Source organism: Bactrocera tryoni, unplaced genomic scaffold (assembly GCF_016617805.1).
Source record: "Bactrocera tryoni isolate S06 unplaced genomic scaffold, CSIRO_BtryS06_freeze2 scaffold_7, whole genome shotgun sequence".
NCBI classification, from domain to species: Eukaryota; Metazoa; Arthropoda; class Insecta; order Diptera; family Tephritidae; genus Bactrocera; species Bactrocera tryoni.
Genome location: NW_024396366.1, coordinates 1,850,302 through 1,875,616, shown reverse-complemented (window position 1 = coordinate 1,875,616; position 25,315 = coordinate 1,850,302). Strand labels below are relative to the sequence as shown.

Below are 25,315 nucleotides of genomic sequence, written 5' to 3'. Positions count from 1 at the left end.
AATATTTACATATAGAATCTTCGGGCATAGCTCGATAGGTATTGGCGGTTTCGGAAGTACCAACTAATTAATCCCACTTTTCATTTGGAAAGAAAGTTCAGAGTAAACATAGAAAAAGATGATTGGGAGGACGGAGTGGTGCAGGGATATACTGTCCATAGTTAGGGATTCGTTAGTTGACTGTCGACGCGAATAGACGTGCGTGCCGTTGCGATTTTTTCAATGTATTTTTTCTGCGATTTTTCGGTATTTTGTTTTTTACGGTCATTTGTTTCCGGGATTTAGCTGGCACCTTTATTGCCTGGCGCGTGTGCGTAGCAGTCGGTGAATTGTTTGTGCGGTCGTTGGGTGCGAAGGTTAGTGACCTCGAGTGTTTTTGTAGTGGTACACATTTTTGTACAGTACGTTAAGTAATTTTATTATTACTACATAATATACGGGCAACGTGGTCATCCACGTTGTTGTTATTGGCGGAAGCTTCGCACGGTTCCAGTGCAGCACCGTATTGTTAGCATTCTGTGCTGAGCATCTGGCGTTCAGTTGACTCAGTTTCAGGAGGATCTGGACAGGATTGCCCAAAGGGGTATATGTCCAGCGTTGGGGACTGCGACTCATGTGAGGACCAGCGAACCGTTTAGACCACGGTGCGATTCGGTACAGCGCCACATCGGTCGACTTAGGACCGTTACGGGGACCTTGTCCGGCCGGCGGCCAATAGAGTGGCCTTAGTCCGACCACTGGTTGGCTGTGCCCCAGCGAGCACGCAATAATCGACCGATTGGGATCAGTCCGACTGAGGAGTCGGAAAGCGAGATGCCACCTAGACGGAAAAGGAGGACTAAGACCCTCGCTGGAGGCGGGGAATCCGCCACTTCCACGGAGGAGGATGATTCTACGTCGGGTGGCGAGGGGGAAGTGACGAGACCTCCGTTAAGGTCCCTACCGCGGCGTTAGGCGCGTATGGGGTCGCCGCGTAAAGAGGGCGAAACTGAGGGAGGGAGCGGGAGTTGTGGTGAGAGTGTCTATGTGGCCACTACTGAGAAAGTGGTTGCGCGTACGGGGTCGCCGCATAATGTGTCCGGAAACGAGGGACGGGGCGGAAGTTGTGGTGGGAGTGCCAGGGTTGCCACCGCTGAGAAAGCGGTTGCCCAACCGTCAAGGCTCCGTCGGCACCGATGCCTGCGCCTCCAGCACCTGTGCTTTAAGCAGTCACACCGGTGACGCCGAAACCTGTAGAGACCTGGTCGATCGTGGTCAAGAGTAAGGGACCAGCAACTTCCTCTAAAGAAGTGATCAAGAAGCTGAAGGGAGGTGGGGCGGTTATTCGCACTCCCTCTGTTTTAGAGAGGGAAATAGTAGCGAATAACAAGAAATTCGAGGAGGTGGGGTTGGACCTCTCTGTCAACCGGAAGTTAGGTCGTCGGGTTGTGGTTCAGGGGGTCCATACGGAGATCCCCATGAGAAATTTATGGAGGAGTTACTCCGGCTGAACCTCCGGGACTTCAGCCCGGCGTCGTAAGGATGACGTTAGGATGGTCAGTGGTCCCTGGAAGGTGATCGCTGATGGTAGCACCAATGTGGTCCTTGAGGGTACGGACAAGTTAATGTCCGCTCTCTTGAAGGCAGATAGGTGCTACATCAAGTGGTATACCTTCCGGGTGCGAGCGGAATGCACCCCATTGTCGCAACTGTGCATTTAAGGGTAGGCCAGCTGGGCACCTTATGATGTCAGCTGTATGTCCGATTTACTGTGGTATTGTTGAGCTCACCAGACACTGTTGGGAGGGATCATCTAGCTTAACTGTCATGGCTCTTATGCCGTAATATGCGAATTGGGGGTTGCATGGTTGAGGGTGGGTGTGGTATTGCCCTACTCTAGGAGCCCTACGCCACCATCTGAGTAGTTCGGGGTCTTCCTGGGGGTTTTAAGGTCTTCACGGACTTTAGAGCTAACGCTGCAGTAGTTGTGAATAATCCAAGCTACGAGTGCGTCTCAAAAACTACGATTGCGTAGTTGTGGATTCTTCACAGCTGGGTGTATGTGTCGCGATAGAAGGGGAATTGGGTAGGGTGATTGTCGCTAGTTTATACTGTAAATATAGCGAGCCCCTAGAGCCCTACCTGAGCTACGTGGGTAAGCTACTACTACTTGCGAGTAGTAGCCCATTTATCCTAGGGCTGAATGCGAATGACTCGTCCTCGATGTGGTGTGGTAAGGTATCCCGGCATTCGTCTGGATACCAAAGCCACAGTCTAGGCGAGGCATTAAGCGAATGGGTGGTGGCTAATAGCCTCCACATTTTGAATGAGCCTCGCGAATGGTATACCTTCGATGGGCCGGGGGGCGTGAGCGACATTTACGTGACGCTCATGAATCATGCAGCAAGTAGGGCTTTCAGCGTTAGATGGGTGGTTAAGGGAGGGTGGGGATCATAATTTGATTCAAATTATGGTTACCCCTTAATCCCCTCCATCGCCTAATGAGAGTCCATTGCGGCGATGGCGTACCATTGGTATTGACTGAAACCAATATAGACTCTCGGTTAGGGAAGCGGTATCTAGTATACAGCTTATAGAGTTGGGAGTGGACGAGCAAATTACTCGTCTGTATGGGGTAGTGTGGGGGATAAACGATAAGGTACTTAGGAGGTGTGATTGTTATATGGCTAGGAAAATTAAATGGTGGACGCGTGAGTTAACCTTGAAGAGGAGAACTGTTAGGCGATTCAGGCGAAAGTTTCAACGCGCCTGATGGTCTAATTCTGATAGTCCCAGCTTAGGTATGAATTTAGTTGTGCGGATAGGGAATACACCCAACTCTTTTTTTTACACGGTAACTATACAATTTTAAATATGCATACAAATTATATGTTCATATGGCATTTTATTGAGCATTAAAACTTAAAATACATAATTCATACAGGTGAAAAATTGGTAGATTACGCAAAAAAGAAAAGAATTCTGTTAATCCAGAATTAAGAACAAAAAGATTAGAATAGAAATAAGGAAAAAATATTTACATAGCTACATAATTATTCGTCGCTACTTGATAACAAGCGCAATTGTTTGCGAGGAACTGGACTAAAGTCGGTATCATCGCTGGAGATATCCATTTCGGCAATGTAAATATCATGCGAACAAAATGTGTAGGTAAGAGTTATCGAATAATTGGATTTCCCTTTTACTACTATGTATGTTCATTTCAGCAATGGTGCTAAGTGTGGTAAAAACAAACATAATTACAAGACAGTAATTTTGAAACCGTACTATGTAGATTAAAAGTTTTTTTTTCAACCGTGTAACTTCAAATCCGTTAAAAAAAAAGAGTTGGGTGTACAAAGAAATGGTAGTGAAGATTAAAGAGGAAGAAAATAGGAACGACCACTGGGGTCAGGTCTATAGGATCTGCCGGGGTCGTAGGAGGGAGGATGTCCCCTCTCTTCGCGTCGGTCACACTCTGCTTTCGTCGTGGAGATAGTGTGCGGGGGTTCTGTTGGTTGCGTTCTTTCCAAGGTCAGAGGTGCAGGTACCTCAAGCACAAGAGGTGCCTGTACCTCCATACTTCTTCTTCCTTATTAGCTGCACCGCTTACGCGATTATAGACGAGTTAACAACAGGGCGCCAGTCGTTTCTTCTTTTCGCTACGTGGCGCCAATTGGATATTCCAAGCGTAGCCGGGTCCTTCTCCACCTGGTCCTTCCAACGGAGTGGAGGTCTTCCTCTTCCTCTGCTTCCCCCGGCGGGTACCGCGTCGAATACTTTCAGAGCTGGAGTGTTTTCGTCCATTCGGACAACATGGCCCAGCCAGCGGAGCCGCTGTCTTTTAATCACTGAATTATGTCAATGCCGTCGTATATCTCGTACAGCTCATCGTTCCATAGAATGCGATATTCGGCGTGGCGCGCAAAGGACCATAAATCTTTCGCAGAACTTTTCTCTCGAAAACTCGCAACGTCGACTCATCAGTTGTCGTCATCGTCCAGGTCTCTGCACCATACAGCAGGACGGGAATTATGGGTGACTTATAGAGTTTGGTTTTTGTTCGTCGAGAGAGGACTTTGCTTCTCAATTGCCTACTCAGTCCGAAGTAGCAGCTGTTGGCAAGAGTTATCCTGCTTTGGATTTCCAGGCTGATATTGTTGGTGGTGTTTACGCTGGTTCCTATATAGACGAAATTATCTACGACTTCAAAGTTATGACTGTCAACAGTGACGTGGGAGCCAAGTCGCGAGTGCGACGACTGTTTTGTTTGATGACAGGAGATATTTCGTCTTGCCCTCGTTCACTGCCAGACCCATTTGCTGTACCTCCATTAGATGACGGGAAATTAGGGTACGCCTTTGGTCAGGTCAGGTCTAAACGGTCCCCAGGATACAATAAGTGCATCTGGGAGGGATATTTTTAGATTCAGGTTTTGAACGGAGAGATGTGTAAAAGCTTGTGGAAGTTCATTCCGGAATACCTGGACGCCATTTATAATAAGTGCGTCTGGGAGGGACATTTTCCATGTGAGTAGAAAAAAGCTAAGGTTGTTCCTCTCCTGAATTCCCCTGATAAGATCAGGAGCGATCCTCGTTCTTATTGGGGCATCAGTCTCCTTCCAGTACTTGAGGAGTCATGGTGGAACGGCTTCAGGAGCTAACGCGGGGTATGTGGTCAGATAGGCAGTATGGGTTCAGGAAAGGACTCAGTATAGAGGATGGTTTTACGTTTAGAATGTAGTTGGAGAATGTCAACAAATAATCCTTGGCATGTTTGGTGACTTCAAGGAGACGTTTGATTACCTAAGCTGGGATCGAGTGGTGCAATGGCTGGAGGAGCTTGGCTGTCCGGATATTACTCTTTGGCAGAGTTATTTTTCGGACAGAAAGGCCTCTCTTGTCGGCATGAATGGGAGTGTGGAGATTGGAGTTGTTCGTGGCTGCCCGCCACGGTGTTAGCTAGAGCGGGCGAGAGGAGATCTCCTCGATATCGTGAATGCTTGGGGTGTAGGTGTGGGGGTTGACATATCGAGGAGAAAACGGTGGCAATGCTGCTTAAGAGCAGATTGTCACCGGTTCGTCCACCGTTTGTCCGTGTAAATGCGGTCAGCATCAGATATGTGACGTAAGTCAAATATCTGGAGTTGACCATGAGCGAAAGGATGTGTTTTATTTCACACTTGGCGAAGGAGCGACTACAGGCAACCGTAGGCAAAATACGCCGCATTTTGAAAAGTGACTGTGGTCTCGGACGTCGTGCTGTCCGCACCATATATCGTGGCTTGTTTGTGGCCTGTGCCATATATGGAGCCGCTGTATGGTGGGAGGCAGCCAAGACTGTCTTGGAGTCTCAAAAACTCCTCTCAATCCAGTGTTGTATGATGCTTACTTGTTTGCCTGTGTGTCGCACCGTCTCAACGGATACTATGCAGGGTTTGTTAGGTGCACCCCCTCATGACCTGATTGTGATACAGCGTGCTCTTGCATTTAGGTTAAGAAGGGGCTTGAATGTGTCATTGCTGCGGAATAACTGGATTTCCGACGATGATGTGGAGAGGGAAGGATATCTAGGGAGCAAGAGGCTTCTAGATGATAGGGTTAGGTGTAGGTGGCAAGAGTGTTGGTACATTTGGGACGCTGGGTTCGTTGAGTATAACCCAGACTTCAGATTTTGTCTGAGTCTGGCTTTTCTGCTTACAGGGCATGGGCCTCTGAATGCATTTTTGCATCAGAGGAACCTATCGGATAGGTCGGGTTGTTTTCGTGGGGCGGGGGTAGAAGATTGGGCGTATTTAATAGCAGAATGCCCGATGTACTCGGACATTATGGTATAATCCCGACTAGCCGGAATACCGAACAGTTAGGGTCGTTTTCGCGTGAATTGTTTAAGGAATTAGGGTTAGATTTTGTATGAGTGGTGCGTATATATGATATGCGTATGGGGTCCAACCCCTGGCCACCAGTCCAAGGCCGTATGGAAGCTCAACTGGTAGTATCTTCGGGTACGAGGTCTGACCGGAGACTTAATTCTAGTACCACGGGGAGCAGGAGCCCTTGGAGTTTACTCCAACCTGCTCATGCGGACTGGCCCTCGGGGAGTATCGTGGTGATTGTGGTTAAAACCCAAATGCGGGAAGAACTGACTTTATCAGTTGAATGTGGAGTTGCATTGCAAACGGGTGCCGGACCCAAAGCACGGCAGAGGTTTTCGATGGCCCTCGAACCCGACCAAGGTGGTTAGTGTGTCCATTCCACACTGCCAATTGGTACTGAAAATGCCTAGCATTCTCAGGACGCTGATCAACGCATTGATTTGATCCGCTGTGCTCTTGAGCGCCGTGGGATAAGGCTAACGTTAGCAGGTATGGACATTGTCCATAGTTACGCTTATGGCAGCCTTTTAAGCAATCGCTCCAAGCAGAGGTCTTTGCTATCGAGAAAACCGCAGGGCAAGCCTCTAATGCATCAGTACATAACTACAGACTCAACATAAACTTGGACAGCCAAGCAGCTATCAGGCTTTAACTTCGTTTCGCATGGCGGCAGGAAGTATCTTGAAAAGCAGGGCAGCAGTGGAAAGTGCCACCAGAGGTAAGTGCCTTCACTTCTACTTCTGACAAGTCATCGACGGCAATGAGATAGTGGATATTGCCAAGAGTGGTGTACGTCCTACACCCGTAAACGTGTCAACAAAAGAAAACCGATGCATTGTATATTCGATCTGGAAAGATACATGGTAAGGAAAATAAAAATGCAATGGAACGTTCCACCTGGGTATAAAACTGCAAAAGTCATGTGTCAAATGGTAGATCGGAAATATATAAAATTCTTATTAGCACTGCCTAGAAGGAACTAGAGGAACATGATCGAAGTACTCACTGGTCACTGTATGGTGGCGGTACACGCCTGCAGAATGGTATTGACAGAAAAAATAAGAGCAAGGCATAAGGGAAACAATGTAGCATATCTCGCTTTAAATATTTACGAACCCCACGATATGAGGCACAGGAAGAGGTATCGATAGTGAGGACACATGTCTATTGAAATTCGCGTCAAGCGTAGGCATCCACTTGGATGAACACTCCATATATGGACCTCGTAACTGAACTCCATCTGGTATCGCAACGGACCAAAACTAGTCTATGCGTGGCTCAGTTGCCCACCAGACTAACCTATAAAAAGGGTTGATAGTATTAGATCAAAGGTGGTTACTCAATTACCTGCAGTAGGTACAATTTTACTCGTAAAATATAATTTTGTACTTTTGTGTGGAAAGGCAGCTGTACTCTTGCTTCGTCGTCTGCGTTTCACTACATCCAGGCGACCATCTCTTTGTCTCTTTATCTTTTTCCCATGAGCTGCCCTCTAGCAACTTCATGATTTCGTTGCGGCTCTGTACTTGGGCAGTTATCAGCACAGGCTGTCGAATGTAAACCCAAAATATTAGGGATGTTGACATTCTGACAATCGACTGTGGTGTTAAGATCCAGTCTGTGCTTCTTCGACGAGTTCACGAATATAGTCGCTGTGGCTTTAGTAGGGGTGACACTCTCCCTTCTAACAAAAAAGAAGCGAGAGAAGTCAGAGAGTTAGCCGTTAAGTTTTGAACGATTTCATTGCCTGATTTCAATATCGTGTCTGCAAATGAGGTGATGGAAATTTCCTCTGGTGGTTGAGAAAGTTTCAAAATATAGAAATTAACTAGTAGCGCGAAAGGGACACGACTCTGAGGAACCCCTTGTTTAATGCTTCATAATTTAGAATTTTGATCTCGAAAAAGTACGGACGAGTGCCCATCACTCAGTCAGTTCATGGTCCACCTATTCAGCCCAGAAGGGCTGAGTTAATGGTTATACACTTGTCTTTATTTCTAATTCCAACATAACGCTTTATTACTCATTCTCTTATTAATTTTACTTACATATATCTCAATTGCTCTTTACACGGGAGTAGTAAACCGTGTATGACTACACAATCTGGCAGCCCTTATATACTAGATTGTTACCAAAATTTCGCCACTCGAACAATCTAGCAACCACGAATATAACTGTCTAGTTAATTGTGGCAATTTATCGTCGATTCTATTTTGTTTTCGTATCCGCACACATGTAAATATTCTGAGTTTTAAACTTGTTTGGTACTTCCGAGTCGGATGTATATCTCAGATAAAAATTGCAGGCAAACAAAAAACCTACTATTCGTAGAGGCGATATATAAAAATCCTGTTATTAATATAAAAAAATTTAAAAAGGAGAGACGGTTTTATACGAGTATTCACGCTTTTATGCATGCATTATTGGACTTTGTGGATAATTATGGTGTTTCAACAGACAATATCTTATTTGATAATTGTTTAAATGGCGAATAATGCTTTTAACCCTGGACGTGCTTTGTTAGTCGACAATCATCGTGATTTGCAAACAGCAGCAAAATAACGATGCCCGTCCAAGGTTTAATACAACAAAGGTAAACTTTCTGATTTGTATTTTATTTTTTATAACTAAAACGTTTATTATTGCAGATTAAAAAGCCGAGAGACTAGTAAATGTGAGCATTAATGATTTTTCCGCAGTTTGCACCGATGCCTGGAACAAAAATCCGTGCTAAATTTTGTGAAGATATTTTGTCAAGTAAAAAGGTTTTCCATACAATAACTTGATTTTGATGAGTTGCCGATTAACTTGTTATGCCTTCTATAAATTGTATTTACTTTATTTACTAAGTGCTTCTATTATTGGTGTTGCAAAACAAAACTTTTACATGACCTTCAAACTTTGGTATATCGGCTTTGGTATCGAGGTGGTACAGTGCGAAATACTCACCAATTCTTTTCAACAAACAAATTTAACTAATATAATATTTTTTTCTTTTCTACAGTTACCCAATGGTAATGTGATAAAGGTTTCGAGGCCCTTTTCTAACCAAGTTAGTGTTTAACATGATAGAAGCGGCCAATATCGATATGCGCCCGAAATTGTACTAGTATATCGTGCTGTCTGGTGGTTCAGCCAAGTATCCAGTACTTCCCAGTTTATTGGAACTTGAAATTAATCACTTGTATTTGGAACATGTGCTCAAGAATGATGTGGATAAATTAGCGGTACATAATTGCAAATGAAACAAGTAAGGAAGGGCTAGCAACTTCCTTTTGCCTTGATAATACTCTCTAAGGGCCTGGCTCAATGCTGGCTGGCTTTACTTGCTTTGCTGTGAGAACTCTCAAAACTGAGTAGAACTACACTAGAGCATATGAAACGAGACCAAATATACTCTTGCTTCAAGCACTTGAAGTTTCAAAAAGCTATATGTTCTATGTGTAAGCGCTTTTGACAATAGATTTAGTAACTATGGTTGCATTTTTTTTTTCTACTAAATATTGGGACACAACATTTTATCGCATAACCATTTATTATAATTTGAAATATTTAATATATATAGTATATATATAATAAAATAACGTTTGGCAAAAAACTAGTTAAAATTAAATTTTAAAAAATACTTAAGCCATTACTGATGTTTTGGTTTGATCCACAAAATATTAAGTAAGTGGCAACCGTTCTTGTAACATCTCAAAGCGCGTATTTGGTCATACAAGCATTTAAAGTACGAAAAGTCAACGAAAGCAAGTAAAGCATTGGGCCTGGACCTTAACTCTTCAACTCTTATGGCGATTATTTTGTGACGAAAAAATAAAAATTGAAAGCAATGGATATGCTTTTTACTGCTAATGGGCAACAAATACGCAAACATGTTTGTATGTTAGAGCTAACAAACAGCTAACAAAAACAATAAACCTTAGGGTGACTGATATTGATTTTATGAATAACACATAGATAACCCATTCCCTAACACATGTAAATAGCAGGGATAACCCATAAAAAATAGTTGAGGTTTTGCGCTGCGACCTATGGTGTATTGTGCTCCTATTTCAAATATGATTACAAACGACAGCACACTGAAAAATTCCAGGAGCTTGCTGGGCGCGATGGAGGTGGTGTGATCCCTGTCCATAGATAAATTCTAGGCCCTTGAGTCTGCTTCAACAAATTGCTGAGACATCTAGAGGTAACTCATAGCTAACATATTCCGTAACAATGACATATGACACATTGTAAACAGATTCGGTAAACAAAATATGTCCCACTGCTAAGCAAAACAAAACCAATAGTGGACATAGAAAGACAACCTGCCATAATTATAATTTAATAGAGCTGGAAAGAGACATTGAACATCCAAGGAGCAATGGGTTACTTTTTTCCCATTTACTGAACAAAAGTAACAGATTTTTAACTTAAAATGGGTATGTACGGATTGTGGAGGATCTCCAGACTAAGAATATATGTACTGAAAATCACAAAAGTATTTGGCATGTGAAAATGATTAATTAAAACTCGTGTTTCTTTGCCTTTAAATAATTTTTAATTTAATTTTCAATCGCGTTAATAAAATAAATAGTTTATACTTCAATAATTCATTATAACTTTAAAACTCTCGGGGTTCCACTTTTAAAACTCTTTTGAGCACACTTGTTGATGAAATTTGGTGATTACGTACTTTATTTTCTAGATAGGCCCAAAGATTTTCAATTGGATTATTGTCGGGGCTTTGTGGCGGTGTTGACCAATGTTTTGTGTTGAAGAGAATCCACATTTTAACGTCGTGGACTGTATATTTCGTGTTGAAATAAAAACTCATTTTTTGACATGCCCATTTTTTCAGCACTGGAATGTAAATTGAGAATGAATAAACAAGGATGCTTATCCGTTGTCTTGTCTATAAAAATGAGATTCCCGATTCTCTGAGCTGACATGCAACCCCATACCATGACGGAATCATCGCCGTGCATAACAGTTGCTTTGATGTTTTAGATATTTAATTCTTCATTTGGTTTCGGCCAGACCATACGAAGATCATCCGATCAAAAATGGTTATATTTACTTTCGTCTCTAAATATTCAGAGGTGTTGTGGAATCCAAGACAGAATTGCTTAGCCGTCAGAATTGCAAACCAATTCTGATTATCAATGGTGTCACAGAATCTGATTGGATTTTCGTCTTTTCGAACATACGCAAAACCAATATTCGAACCAGCTGTTTACTAATGTGACAAAACTTGCAAATGATTACATTTGGAAGCAATCCTATTAAAGTTTTTAATGAGTTCCGAATTAAAGAAAGATTTTAAGAGATAACATATATAGAATGAATAAAGATGCATTTGGGTGTTAAGTTACGTTTATTACGTTTTCTGAATCTTCTTTAAGGGAGGAAACTGCTTTAGAATCTCTTTAAAATGTATGGGCAGAAAGCGAAGACTTTGACGCGCGATTTCTCGATTTTTCAATTTTACGATTTTTGGGGCAAAGTTTATTATCTTTGGCATTAAATTATCTTCTATTTAAACTATTTTTAAACAATGTTTAAACAACATAAAGTAAAATTTTTTTGGCCTCTTTTTTTCTAATTTTTAAAATTTTTTGAACATAAGTTATCAACAAATTTGAATCCTTTTGAATTTTTTGTTTCCGATAGAAATTGCAACCTGCATACTGCCCGCCGTCCGAAAAATGCACATGCGAGATGCATCGAGCAATTGTTTAAATATATAACTATAAACCCTAGCAATTTCGTTTTAATCAATTATTTCTTTCCCTCGCAAAAAAACATCAAAAAAATCTATTTTTTAAGCCTCTAAAGCAGGCTCCCCCCTTAAATATCCGCATTTTTTTTTCAAAACTCAATAATTAAAACTTTACGTGTTTTATTCTTATGTTTTCTCCTATAGAAATAAAGATAAATTAATTCGTAACAATAAAATAACTTGATTTTATTTTGATTTTTGATTTTATAGGTATTCGCGAACGATAAAGTCTTTTGTTTATTTATTACCGATAAAAGTGTTTTTTTTCTTACAGCACGGCCGTGTAAATTGCTAACATTCATCATTGAACATGCTTACTTATCAGCAAAGCCGAAATACTATTAAAAATATATGTATATCTATTTTTATACATACATACATACATATGTATGTACATACATAAAAATAACAAGTAAGGAAGGGCTAAGTTCGGGTGTCACCGAACATTTTATACTCTCGTATGATAAAGTGATAATCGAGATTTCATTATCCGTCATTTACATATTTTTCAAATACCGTATTTGTGTAAAGTTTTATTCCGCTATCATCATTGGTTCCTAATGTATATATTATACAGAGAAGGCATCAGATGGAATTCAAAATAGCGTTATATTGGAAGAAGGCGTGGTTGTGAACCGATTTCACCCATATTTTGTACATGTCATCAGGGTGTTAAGAAAATATTATATACCGAATGTCATTGAAATCGGTAGAGTAGTTCCTGAGATATGGTTTTTGATCCATAAGTGGGCGACGCCACGCCCATTTTCAATTAAAAAAAAAGCCTGGGTGCAGCTTCCGTTTGCCATTTCTTCCGTAAAAATTAGTGTTTCTGACGTTTTTTGTTAGTCTGTTAACGCACTTTTAGTGATTTTCAACATAACCTTTGTATGGGAGATGGGCGTGGTTATTATCCGATTTCTTCCATTTTTGAACTGTATATGGAAATGCCTGAAGGAAACGACTCTATAGAGTTTGGTTGACATAGCTATAGTAGTTTCCGAGATATGTACAAAAAACTTAGTAGGGGGCGGGGCCACGTCCACTTTTCCAAAAAAATTACGTCCAAATATGCCCCTCCCTAATGCGATCCTTTGTGCCAAATTTCATTTTAATATCTTTATTTATGGCTAATTTATGACACTTTATAGGTTTTCGGTTTTCGCCATTTTGTGGGCGTGGCAGTGGGCCGATTTTGCCCATCTTCGAACTTAACCTTCTTATGGAGCCAAGAAAAACGTGCACCAAGTTTCATCATGATATCTCAATTCTTACTCAAGTTACAGCTTGCACGGACGGACGGACGGACAGACGGACAGACAGACATCCGGATTTCAACTCTACTCGTCACCCTGATCACTTTGGTATATATAACCCTATATCTGACTCTTTTAGTTTTAGGACTTACAAACAACCGTTATGTGAACAAAACTATAATACTCTCCTTAGCAACTTTGTTGCGAGAGTATAAAAATGCAAGGGGACACAAGTCATAAATTTACAGATAAGATAACATTAAACGGAATAATCCAGGAGAACGCCGAGTAGTTTTTGCGTCGGAGCTGATCCCTTTAGACGCGCACCAAGATTGATGCGATCACCGAAACAGGGGCTCACCGTGGAAAGGTCTGAAAGAGCGAGATCGTCGCCACCAGCGCTGCAAGACAGCACGCTTCGAGCGGAACCATCGCAACCAGAAGGGGACATTATGGCTGAATTGGGAGATATGATCAAGAGGCTAACGGAAGCAATGAAACTGCCTCAGCGATCGATCAACAATCAGATCCGGGATCTGCTAACTTCTGTCACAAAGCTCCATAAACGCGCCCAAAGCGAGTATAACAAAATTAAAGCTACCAGGCAAAATGTTCCTTTGAGGCACACAGGAGTGGATTCAACTCCAAAAAGGCCCCGTGAGGACGAGCTGCAGACGCGAAAGACCCCGCCAAAAAAGAAAGCCAGTCAAGAGGAAGTCCAAAAGAGGACCACTGCGTGGAAGAGGAATGAAGGAAACATTCCTACAAAAGAGCGGAAGGCAGAGGAACAGGGAAATGAATGGACACAGGTGAAACCAAAAAACACACAAAACAAGAATAAGAAGACGGTTTCTGCTCCACGTCCGAGGCCCGATGCAATTATCATTGCCCGCAATGGTAACATGTCGTACAGCGATATGCTTAGAGCCGTGAAAAAGGAAGATGCTCTGAAAGAACTTGGAGAAAACGTCTCGAGGATCCGGAAGACGGCAAAAGGCGATATACTTCTAGAAATGAAGAAGGCCCAGATGAACACAGGAGCATATGAAAAGGAGATATGCAAGGTTTTGGGCAACCAAGCACAAATAAGAGCCCTAACCCACGAAGTATCAGTGGAGATCCGAGACTTGGACGAAATAACCACTAAAGAAGACATAGCGGTGGCAATACGATCACAAATCAAAGAGCTAAATTTCTTTGACGAAAAAGCGATCAAAACCATGAGGCAGGCGTACGCGGGCACTCAAACGGCAGTCATCAGCCTTCCCGCAGCGGACTCAAAACGGCTGCTTGACGCCCATAAGATCAAGATTGGATGGACGGTATGCAGAATAAGGGAAAAGCCGAACCTCAGAAAGTGTTTCAGGTGTCTGGAATATGGCCATCTGGCGAGAGCATGCACGAGCGAGGATGATCGAAGCAAATGCTGTGCTAAGTGTGGTGAAAAGGGGCATTTCGCAAAGGAATGTGATAAAAGCCCGTCGTGTGCAGCATGCAAAAGCAGTGGGAAAAAGGAGACAGGTCACCGGATAGGAAGTTGGAAGTGTCCTCTATATCAAGCGGCGTGCAAAGAGATAAAACGAAAGTTGTCCAAATTAATCTAAATCATTGTGAAGCTGCTCAAGATCTACTGAAGCAAACAATCTTTGAGGAAAAGGTAGAGGTGGCGATAGTGTGTGAGCAGTACAAAAACATAAACACTGCCACATGGATCTCCGACAAGGAAAACAAAGCTGCCATATGGGCCTGTGGAGGCAACGCCTTCCAAGATAAGCCGCTCGTGGGCAAATCTTACTATACGCGAGCGAAAATAGGTGGCATTTATTTTTACAGCTGCTATATCCCTCCGAGTGTGCTGCTGGGAGATTACGAAAGAATTCTAGACGAACTTGTCCGAGACGCCCTCACTACTACACCAAACGTGATAGCAGGCGATTTTAACGCATGGGCAATTGAATAGGGTAGTAGCTACACAAACAGGCAGGGTAATGCCTACTCAAAGCGTTTTCTATGTTAGACGCAGTGCTACTCAATACCGGTGATAGAAATACTTTTGAAAAGAATGGACGCGGATCGGTAATAGATATTACTTTCGCCAGCAGCACGCTAGTACGATCAGCAAATTGGAAAGTGTGCGACTTTTACACACATAGCGATCACCTGGCCATCATGCTGGAAATCCGCAAGCAATCACAAACTCGATCCAGCGTTAAAAAATTGCAGAAAAAAGGATGGAAGGTTGAAACGCTAGATGAAGAAATTTTCAAACTAATGTTGGATGGGAACTTAGATGATGCGATCAGTGTAGACCGACAGGCTGAAAAACTAGTGAAGCACATAAGTAAAGCCTGTGATGCTGCTATGGGTAGAAAAAAGCACAACATAACCCAAAGGCCCGCATACTGGTGGAACGAGGAAATCAGCACACTAAGAAGCGAATGCCATAAAGCGAGACGCCTATGCCAAAGAAGCCAAAGTACGCCACACCATGCAAGACTGCGAGAAACTTTCAAAAAAAAAAACGCAAGGAACTCAAGAAAGCCATCAAAAGAAGTAAGTCCTCAAGTTTTAAAGAACTATGTGAAAAGGTGGACGAGAATCCGTGGGGTGACGCGTACAAAATAGTGATGGAGAAAATCAGAGGGAGTAAAAGTCAAGCACCAACATGTCCGACCCTCCTAGAAAAGGTGGTGAAAACGCTTTTCCCAACGCAAGAACCCCAATCGAGTATAACAGTACCAACCGTGATGGAATCTCCAATTGCCGACGAGAAGGAGGTAATGGATGTGGCGGAGAGATTTGGCAACTCAAAGGCACCAGGACTTGATGGCATCCCGAACAAGGTACTGAAAAATGCAATCAACCATTGCAGGAGGGCCTTCGCCGAACTCTACTCACGATGCCTAAAAGAAGGAGTTTTCCCAAAAATTTGGAAAAAACAGCGGTTGGTTCTTCTTCAGAAGCCAAACAAACCAGCGGGAGAGCCGAGTCAGTCTGGAAAGACTGATTTGCACACATCTAGAACGTCACCTAGAAGAAGAGTCTCCAGGTTTATCTGAAAACCAATTTGGATTCAGAAGACATCGGTCCACTCTGGACGTAGTTGGAAAAGTGACGGACATTGCTGCCAAGGCCATAGAGGGCACCAGATGGATGCATGGAGATAAAAAAATACTGCGCTGTGGTCACGCTTGACGTGAAGAACGCTTTCAACTCTGTATCCTGGCCACATATACTGAGGGCATTAGAGGCAAGAAACACCCCGGGGTATCTTCTGAGGACAATTAGCAGCTATCTGTCTGACAGACTACTGCTGTATGATACCGATACAGGTCCAAAAACCTACATGGTGACAGGAGGAGTACCACAAGGCTCCGTACTAGGCCCACTATTATGGAATGTGCTGTACGACGGGGTGTTACGATTACCGCTGCGCTGCCAAAAGAAGCACAGATAATTGGCTATGCGGACGACATTGCCGTAACGATCGTTGCTAAAGAGCTCTTCCAGATACAAAACATATGCAATGAGACCGTGTCGAAAATCAAAGACTGGCTTACGAGTACTAAGCTTCAGCTGGCAGGAGAAAAAACAGAGGCAGTGCTCATCACGAGCAGAAAAAGGCTAGAAACAGTCACACTGAACATTGATGGATTTAACGTTGTAACGCAAAATTCACTGAGGTACCTTGGCGTTATGATCGATACGAGGCTCAATTTCAAGGCGCACATTGAAAAGGCCTGTGGAAAGGCGGCTAAAGTGACTGCGGTCATTTCGAGAATTATGGCAAACATTGGTGGCCCAAGTCAAAGGAGGAGAGCTTTGCTGGCTAAAGTTAGCCAATCAATGCTTATGTACGCAGCTCCGATATGGGGGACAGCCCTTCGTCAAAAAACCTGTGTCAATATGGCCAAATCTGTGTCCAGGCTATGCGCCCTTAGAGTTGCCTGTGCGTTTAGAACGGTGTCGCACGAGGCGAGCGCTATCATATCTGGTCTTATGCCACCGGATATAATGGCCTCTGAGTTAAGTAGAGTCTACTGTAAAACAAAAGCCATGAATACGCGCCTAACGGCTGACGAGCGCAAAAAGGAGAGGAAGACAAGTCTCGAGGAGTGGCAAAAGCAATGGGACGCGGCAGACAAAGGAAGATAGACATACAGGCTTATTAAGAATGTGCCGGCCTGGATTGACAGACAACACGGGGAGACAGATTTCTACTTAACGCAGTTCTTATCGCGCCATGGCTGTTTCAGGGAATACCTGCACAGATTTGGCCATGATGACGAAACACACTGTTCGTTCTGTGGAAATGCCGCAGAAAACGTAGAGCACATCTTTTTCTTCTGCACGAGGTTTGCAGTGGAGAGAGAGACCACAGAAAACTTAACAAATTAAAGGATGACGCCCGACAACATAGTTAGTCACATGCTGCGATCACAACTGGTGTGGGTTAAAATGAAAGAGTGGACTGCAATAGCGCTCCAAGAACTCAGAATAAAAGAAAAGCAGCGCAGAAGCATAAGACCACATGAATAACCCTGGAGATAGGTATTGAAGAGGCAGTTATCGCCCAGCTTGGTCCTGCGAAGTAGTGCTTAACGGCGGTCCCGCAGGTCCGAATACAAGCTACAGCAGCCGGAGTTAAGAGTTTAGTACGTAGGCATACTGTTTCGCAAGTCCAACATAGTGATTTAACACTGTCTGGGCGTGGTCCCGAAAGAGGTGTACTCTAACGAACAATATGAATCGTGCATGCTACCAGTCTCACCCTGGCAGTATCTTCAGAAGATTCCCCCTCCGAAAACAAAAAAAAAAAAAAAAAAACGTTGAGAGTACCCCAACTATTAAAAATAAATATCTACTTTTATATATATGTACATAAACAGCCACGTGCATTTACATGCAATGCGCATCCAATAAAAATAAAAATGCCAGGGGACATAATATTGAGTTATAACAGAAAGCAATTGACATAACGGACTAAAACTTTGCACTAATAATTCGGCCTCTAGGTACCGAATATGTGGACCCCAGTATCTATACAATTGAAATTCACACAGAAATCTTTAGCGATAATAGTATTTCTGTTTGTCAAAAATTTGTTGAATCGGATCAATACTATCCTGAGCCCCCATATACCTAATATAAAGATTTTCGAACTTCCAGGTGACTATGCTCGATATATCGGCCAATATTTGAGTTATCTCAATGAAAATTACAGAACATGTTTTACTTAAAACTGTATATATTTGTGCCCAAAACAGATACAATTTGGCAAAAAAACATATAACAATTACCAGGATTTTCGAACATCCGGTTGACCTTACTCCATGTGATTAGTGATTGTTTGTGAGGTACCTTAATGAAGCACAGGGAACATTGTTTTAGTACGTGGCATGATAATAGTTACCAGATAAAATCGGATCGATACTACACCAACTCCCATAAGGGAGTACAAACTACGTACATATAATAATATAGTAGTATAAACTACGTATAATGATTTTCGTTTTTCGGACAAATCTTATGCCGAATTTGTCGGTAAGTGTATGAGTTATACGTATATATAAAGTTGGTTGGATTCCGATCCTCTGGGTGACATTTTACACCTTAATGTATTGCCCTTCCTTAACTACTTAATAAGATTTTTTACCAACATCTGAAGGTATTTCTCCGGCCTTGCAAGTTACGAGATTATAATATGTTCGGTTAAACCCGAACTTGCCAAGAAATAAATATTTAATTTTTCTACAAAGATATTGATATTTTAAAAGATACGTACGAGCTAACTGCAATTCCGCAACTGCATTTGATGCTTTCGATTTGCAAAGGACACTTCGGTAGTGAATCTATATGAAGGCAAGTATGTCTTGCAACGTCAACGTCGTCATCCCATTGAAAAAAATTGCATGGGTTTGCTTTGGCACATACGTAAAACAACTTGCCCTTATTTGGTCCTTCTTTTTTAACAGTACATCTAAAATAAAATAAATAAAAAATTAATTGTAATATTTAAAAACCATAGAATATGTACAATAGTTTATAGTATAGTTTTATAGTAGTGTAGAAAAATAAGTTTGGTCAGTAATTTATTAATTTTTTTTTTATCAAGGGAGGAGAAAGTAAATATGCAAACTTTGTTTGGTTTCCATCAATTGTTTTTTAATGAAGGCGCCATTTTATATTTTTGAAAATTAGCACGTGATTTATTTAAACTTTAAAATTATAACATTTTTGTTTTTTTTTTAATTGTAGAAAGTGGTGGCTGCACACTAACTTCTTCCGGGAAAGTCACAATGAGACGTCTCAATCTGATATCTTCAGTTCTATTGATCTGAAAAGGAATAAGGAATTTTTATTTATTTATTAATGTCATATTTTCCAGATGAACCAAAATAAGTGAAACAAATTTTCTTCCTTAAAATAAAATTATCCAAAAAAATGAGTTATTTATCGAATTTTTGGACTGTTTTTGCTCGGAGAAAGAATTTTTTAAACAAATTAAAAAAAAATGTTGGTTCACATGGAAAACAATACTTTAAGAAGATATGAGCAAAATGTCAGAACTTTTTGAGTTATCTGCCCCGATCTAAAAATATGGTTTAAAAAAACAACGCGTTTAAAGTTCAAATACGGGAAGATTGAATCATTATAGTGGCTTACTAATTAATCCGCGATTCCAATGCCGTATACTGACTGGTCCTTCTGTAGGTTCGTAGAAGTCATTTTTGTCAGCAAGTTGTTGTTGATGTGCTTCACGAGCTTCTTTAGTAGCTAATGAGCTTTGTCAATTTTTTCTCGTCACTCTATGCTCAATCATTCTATCGGCAAACGATTTGCATTGTTGGTCAACTATTACATCTTAAATTTTCATTACTTGCAAAATTTATGACACCATTTCAATTATTTTTCAACACGAATGTAGATATTTGGAGCGAGGCGCCCAACGGTCGAGTTGAAACTTCCATTTGACCATCAAATAATATTTCGAACAATTAATCTCCGAATAAATCTTCAAATATTAGCTTCACATACTTTTGGATCTCCGGATGTAGTGGTGCAGGGTGTTGAAAATCTTTTTACTCTTACATCAGCTGTCGAGACCAGACGGATAGTACTGATGGTGTGGATTATCATTTGCAGAACTCATATGACAGTAAGTGACCAGTACACCTTTTTCATCTCCTAGAGAATGTTAATATTCCTAACCTAACCCGTTGTATAAAGACATAATCACTACAAAAAATGTGTTACTATACGGATTTACATTGAGAATTTTTTAGATGTTCTTGAATCTCCAACCCCAATGTAATTGCCGTATTTCTCGCCAAAAAAAAATCTTCTAAAATCAAAACATTTCTTTAATTGATTCAACATCCATAGCCTCCGTAGAGCCTTGGTGACTGTTGCCATTCTGCCTGGTGCTTTCAATACCAGGTTATTTATTCTTCAGTACTTTGTCGATATTTCCAATAGCTACTTTTTATTATTAAATGAAATGTAAATGACTTTACTAGAGAATATCCAATGAGCGTTGTATGAAGATTTAAGGTTTTCATGTTTTTTTTCTTCCACAGCTTTTTAAAAGCACAATTGAAATACGAATATTGAATTCTCTAGAAGATGCATAACAAGCACAATTCTAAGGGCTAGGAACTTCCTTTTGCTTTGATAGTACCCTATAAGGGCCTGGCTCATTATGGTTGCTGTTTTTCTTTCTACTATATATTGGAACACAACATTTTATCGCATAACCATTTAAGATAATTTAAAATATTTAATATATACATATATGTATGTAGTATATATGTATATTATAAAAAACGTTTGGTAAAAACTAGTTCAAATTAAATTTTAAAAAATACTTAAACTTTACTGATGTTTTGTTTTGATCCACAAAATATTAAGTAAGTGGCAACCGTCCTTGTAACATCTCAAAGCGCGTATTTGGTCATACAAGCATTTAAAGTACGAAAAGTCAACGAAAGCAAGTATTTTGTGACGAAAAAATGAAACTCAAAATTTAAAGCAATGGATATGCTTTTTACTGCTAATGGGCAACAAATACGCAAGCATGTTTGTATGTTAGAGGTAACAAGCAGCTAACAAAAACAATAACCCTTAGGGTGACTGATATTGCTTTTATGAATAACACATACATAGGTAGTTAACGTATTCAGTAACAATGACAGTGTATGACAGACTGTAAACAGATTTGGTAAACAAAATATGTCATACTGCTAACCAAAACAAAACCAATAGTGGACATAGAAAGAGACAACCTGCCATAATTATAATTGGATAGAGCTGGAAAAAGACATTGAACATCCAAGGAGCAATGGGTTACTTCTTTCCCATTTAGTGAACAAAAGTAACAGATTTTTAACTTAAAAAGGGTATGTACGGATTGAGGAGGATCTCCAGATTAAGAATAAATATATACTTATATATTTGAATAGAATATATGTACTGAGAATCACAAAAGTATTTGGCATGTGAAAATTATTAATTAAAACTCGTGTTTCTTTGCCTTTAAATAATGTTTAATATACTTTTCAATCGCGTTAATAAAATAAATAGTTTATACTTCAATAATTCATTATAAAAACTTTAAAACCATTTTTCATTAAAAACCTCACAAAACCTGAAAGTATTCAGAGTTTTTAACTCACAAAAGTATTTTGTTTTTCAGTAGTAGTCGTATAGGAACATAGGAAAAAATTATTTAGTATTTCGTATGAAAGCCAATATTTTTACAGACAGCTTCCAAACGTCTTAGCATTAATTCTATCAATTTTTGGCAAAAGTCGGTGTTCCTCTTTTAAGACTCTTTTGAGCACACTTTTTGATGATATATTTTCTAGATAGGCTCAAAGATTTCCAATTGGATTAATGTCGGGGCTTTGTGGCGGTGTTGACCGATGTTTTGTGAAGAGAATCCACATTTTAACGTCGTGGGCTGTATATTTCGTGTAGAAATAAAAACTCATTTTTTTGACATGCCCATTTTTTCAGCACTGGAATGTAAATTGAGAATGGATAAATAAGAATGTTTATCCGTTGTCTCGTCTATAAAAACGAGATTCCCGACTCCCTGAGCTGACATGCAACCCCATACCATGACGGCCGTGCATAACAGTTGCTTTGATGTTTTAGATATTTAATTCGTCATTTGGTTTCGGTCAGACCATACGAAGATCATCCGATCAAAAATGGTTATATTTGCTTTCGCAAACAATAATCTCTTTTGTTTATTTATAACCGATAAAAGTGGTTTGTTTCTTGCAGCACGGCCGTGTAATCATCATTGAACATGCTTTCTTATCAGCAAAGCCGAAATACTATTAAAAATATATGTATATCTATTTTCATACATATGTATGTACATACATACATAAAAAGCCGCATGCATTTTCATGTTTTTTTTCTTCCACAGCTTTTTAACAGCACAATTGAAATACGAATATTGAATTCTCTAAAAGACTCATAACAAGCACAATTCTAAGATTTATTTCAAATGTATTTATTATTAATACTAAATGGCCCTGAGTATATACCTCCACGACCACATCGACATAACAACACTTTCTCGAGCTTCTTTAAGATACGCACTATTTTTTTGTTTTTAATTTATCGATATCGTTCCGTACAGAATGAGCTCCAAAACTAGATCGAATAAAATTCACATCGACATCGGATCCCTCATAGTTAAACCGGCTTTCTCCTCAACAAATATTTTTTATAACAAATATAAGAGATTTTAACAGTCATGCTTCATTTAGTCACCGACGTGCCGCTCTTTCGTAGTTTTCACTACAAAGGTGACTAAATAGAGTATTCCTATATCTGTGTCAGCGATCAACCGAACGAATAAAATTCACATCGACATCGGATCCCTCATAGTTAAACCGGATTTTAACAGTCATGCTTCATTTAGTCACCGACGTGCCGCTCTTTCGTAGTTTTCACTACAAAGGTGACTAAATAGAGTATTCCTATATCTGTGTCAGCGATCAAACCCAAAAAATAAATACTGGAAATTACATTCCAAAATTTTTGTGACATATTCTTAACGGATCATACTAACATTTTATAAAAAAATATGATTTTTCAAAATTTTACAAGTATTTTCTCCCTTAAATTATATTTATTGATTATATAACACGATACTCACTCTTTGGCTTTTTGATTACATCCTGAGCATTTGTTCATTGTGCTTCGTTTATATTCGCCCGTTCCCCATGGAAAATCTTGTAAATCAGGGATATTGTTGTCAAAATTTAAATCAATGTTATTTCCATAACGTGTTGCAGTCGCATAGTTTTCTGTGAAAACATAATCTTCTTTTTCGGTAAACAAGCTATCAATGCGCGCAGCCTGCATATTAGCTCTATTTTCGTTTTGAATATCAACTTTAGATATAATTTCATCGAAATCATCATCACTGCCAAAAAACTCATCCAAAACCGCATCACTAACAGCTGCATTATCAAGTCGTTCAAGTCTTTTTGAGTGTTCATTATTTAATGCTGGAAAATAAAATGAGCAAATTATTAAAAGTTCAATCATTATTATAGTTTATATTTACCGGATGTAAAAAACGTACGAATGTTTTTATGTGTACTTTGTATGTTCGTGTTTTTATTTTTAGAGTCTTTTTTAGTTCCAGATACTACTTTTGGTTTACTCATATTTCTCTTCTTCAGAATATTTACTGAACTTTCTGATGCTCTATTGATATTTAGATTTCTAGGAGAGACCAGTGGTAGTACACCCGCAGGTGTTATAGCATCATCAATAATTCCAACAATGCCACCAGTACTCTTTACTTGTTCTAGATTAATATTAAACAAATCACGGAGATGTTGGTCACAACGCAAACATGAAGTATACCAACCAGTAGGTGCATTAAATATATTTTTATAGTATAAAGAATTAAATTTAAATTTAATCAGTTTTACATTTGGTCCACAATGCTGACAACTTTCTGGCAAAATTTTTGGTTCTACACATTCTTCTGGCAACCAAATAGCATTCTTACAATCAGGAAAGTTCATACAGCCAATGAAATGTCCCTTATTACTTTTCTTCTGCCGCAAAGTCAACGGAGCCATGGAACATTTCGGACATTGAAACAATTCTGTTATGGAATTATTCGTAATATATTGATTTTTCACGTTGTTATCCTTCCGATTGTCATTTGTTGTAGGATTTTCATTTATTCTTTAAAGAAATACAATTGAATTTATATAATGAAATATTGGCCAAGACTTTCATAAAATTACCGCAAAGCAATTTTATTGTCCATAGAAGTAACTTTTTCTGTTATTTGTGTGTATGCTTCGAGATATTTTTGAATTTGTTCATCTAAGACCACCTTAGGATCCTTTTTTCCTGTGCAAACATCTTTTAAGTCTGACTCAAACTCTGCTCTTAACATGGGTTTAGCTAATGTTAAATTCATGGCATCATATCCTTCATATAAACCCATTCCTATTACGCCGGGAACAAGACAACCTTTGTCTACCACACCAATGTATCCTAAATGTACATATAAATATTCATGCACAAAAGAAATAAAATACATAAAAATTTAATGTACCGAACTTTATTTGGTCTTGGTACCTCTTTCTTTGATTGTATTTATATGTTCAGCATGAGTGGCATCGGTTCCAATGCCATGTTTTTCCATTAAAGCAATTAAATCAGCCTCCGTTAATAGTGGAGGAGCAGTAGTGGCTCCTTCTTGCATTGATATTTCAGTGGGTTCAAATAATTGTCCTGTGTTGAAAGTTATCAAATTAATATGTCACCTTATCTAAAAAAGTTACCTCGTTCATATTTGTGTATTTGTTTTGCATTCCATTTTTCGTAAATATATATGTCTAAATAGTTTCGTTCGTGAATGCAGAGACCAGTCGCAGTAAACATTTCACCGGCTACACTGATATTAACGACAGTTTCCGAACCAACTGCATCTTTACTAACACAAGCCAGAAAATGTCGACATATTAACTCATATATTCGTGCATCATTACCGTGCAGATCTGGAAAAAAAAGTTGAACATTTTATACTTTGTATTTATAATTGTACATTGTATCTTTATAGGTTAGCATAATACATATTTATGGCTTACATTTTATTGCTGACAAATTAGAGAAAATATATGAATTAAACCATGTGTAATACTTCGAGACAACTTACATTTATAAAACTTAATTTCGACTCTATAAGTATTTAACAGATCTTATTAAATTACCTTATAAACTGCTGTGGTATAATTTAAAAATAATTATAGTTTGCTGGTATCATATTTCATAATATCCAAAATGACATTAGTAAAGTAAGAATAATGGGATTTGCGCCTAATAAATTTAACACTTTTAAATTTAGATAAATTTTTTTTGTAGGTTGTTATTTTTAAATATTGGAAA

At 39.7% G+C, this 25,315-nt stretch overlaps 1 protein-coding gene and 1 long non-coding RNA gene across 4 annotated transcripts in view; one reads left to right on the top strand and one right to left on the bottom strand.

The window, feature by feature from the left end:
* LOC120781400 (DNA topoisomerase 3-alpha) overlaps positions 1-25,315 on the bottom strand; it is a 63,900-nt gene that overhangs the window by 36,973 nt on the left and 1,612 nt on the right. For 2 of the 3 annotated variants that reach the window (XM_040113610.1, XM_040113611.1), the window contains exons 5-10: positions 24,712-24,927; positions 24,506-24,661; positions 24,166-24,421; positions 23,469-24,103; positions 23,055-23,409; positions 18,663-18,857 (exon numbers count right to left, since the gene is read on the bottom strand). In XM_040113610.1, coding sequence (XP_039969544.1) covers positions 18,663-18,857; positions 23,055-23,409; positions 23,469-24,103; positions 24,166-24,421; positions 24,506-24,661; positions 24,712-24,927 — 1,813 coding nt within the window. Of the gene's footprint in view, positions 1-18,662; positions 18,858-19,063; positions 19,215-23,054; positions 23,410-23,468; positions 24,104-24,165; positions 24,422-24,505; positions 24,662-24,711; positions 24,928-25,315 lie in introns of those variants that run through there. The other variant, XM_040113612.1, reaches the window with a different exon arrangement.
* Positions 8,114-9,373, top strand: LOC120781401. Its single transcript, XR_005706056.1, has 3 exons — positions 8,114-8,447; positions 8,503-8,783; positions 8,859-9,373. It is a non-coding gene; the product is annotated as an uncharacterized LOC120781401 (long non-coding RNA).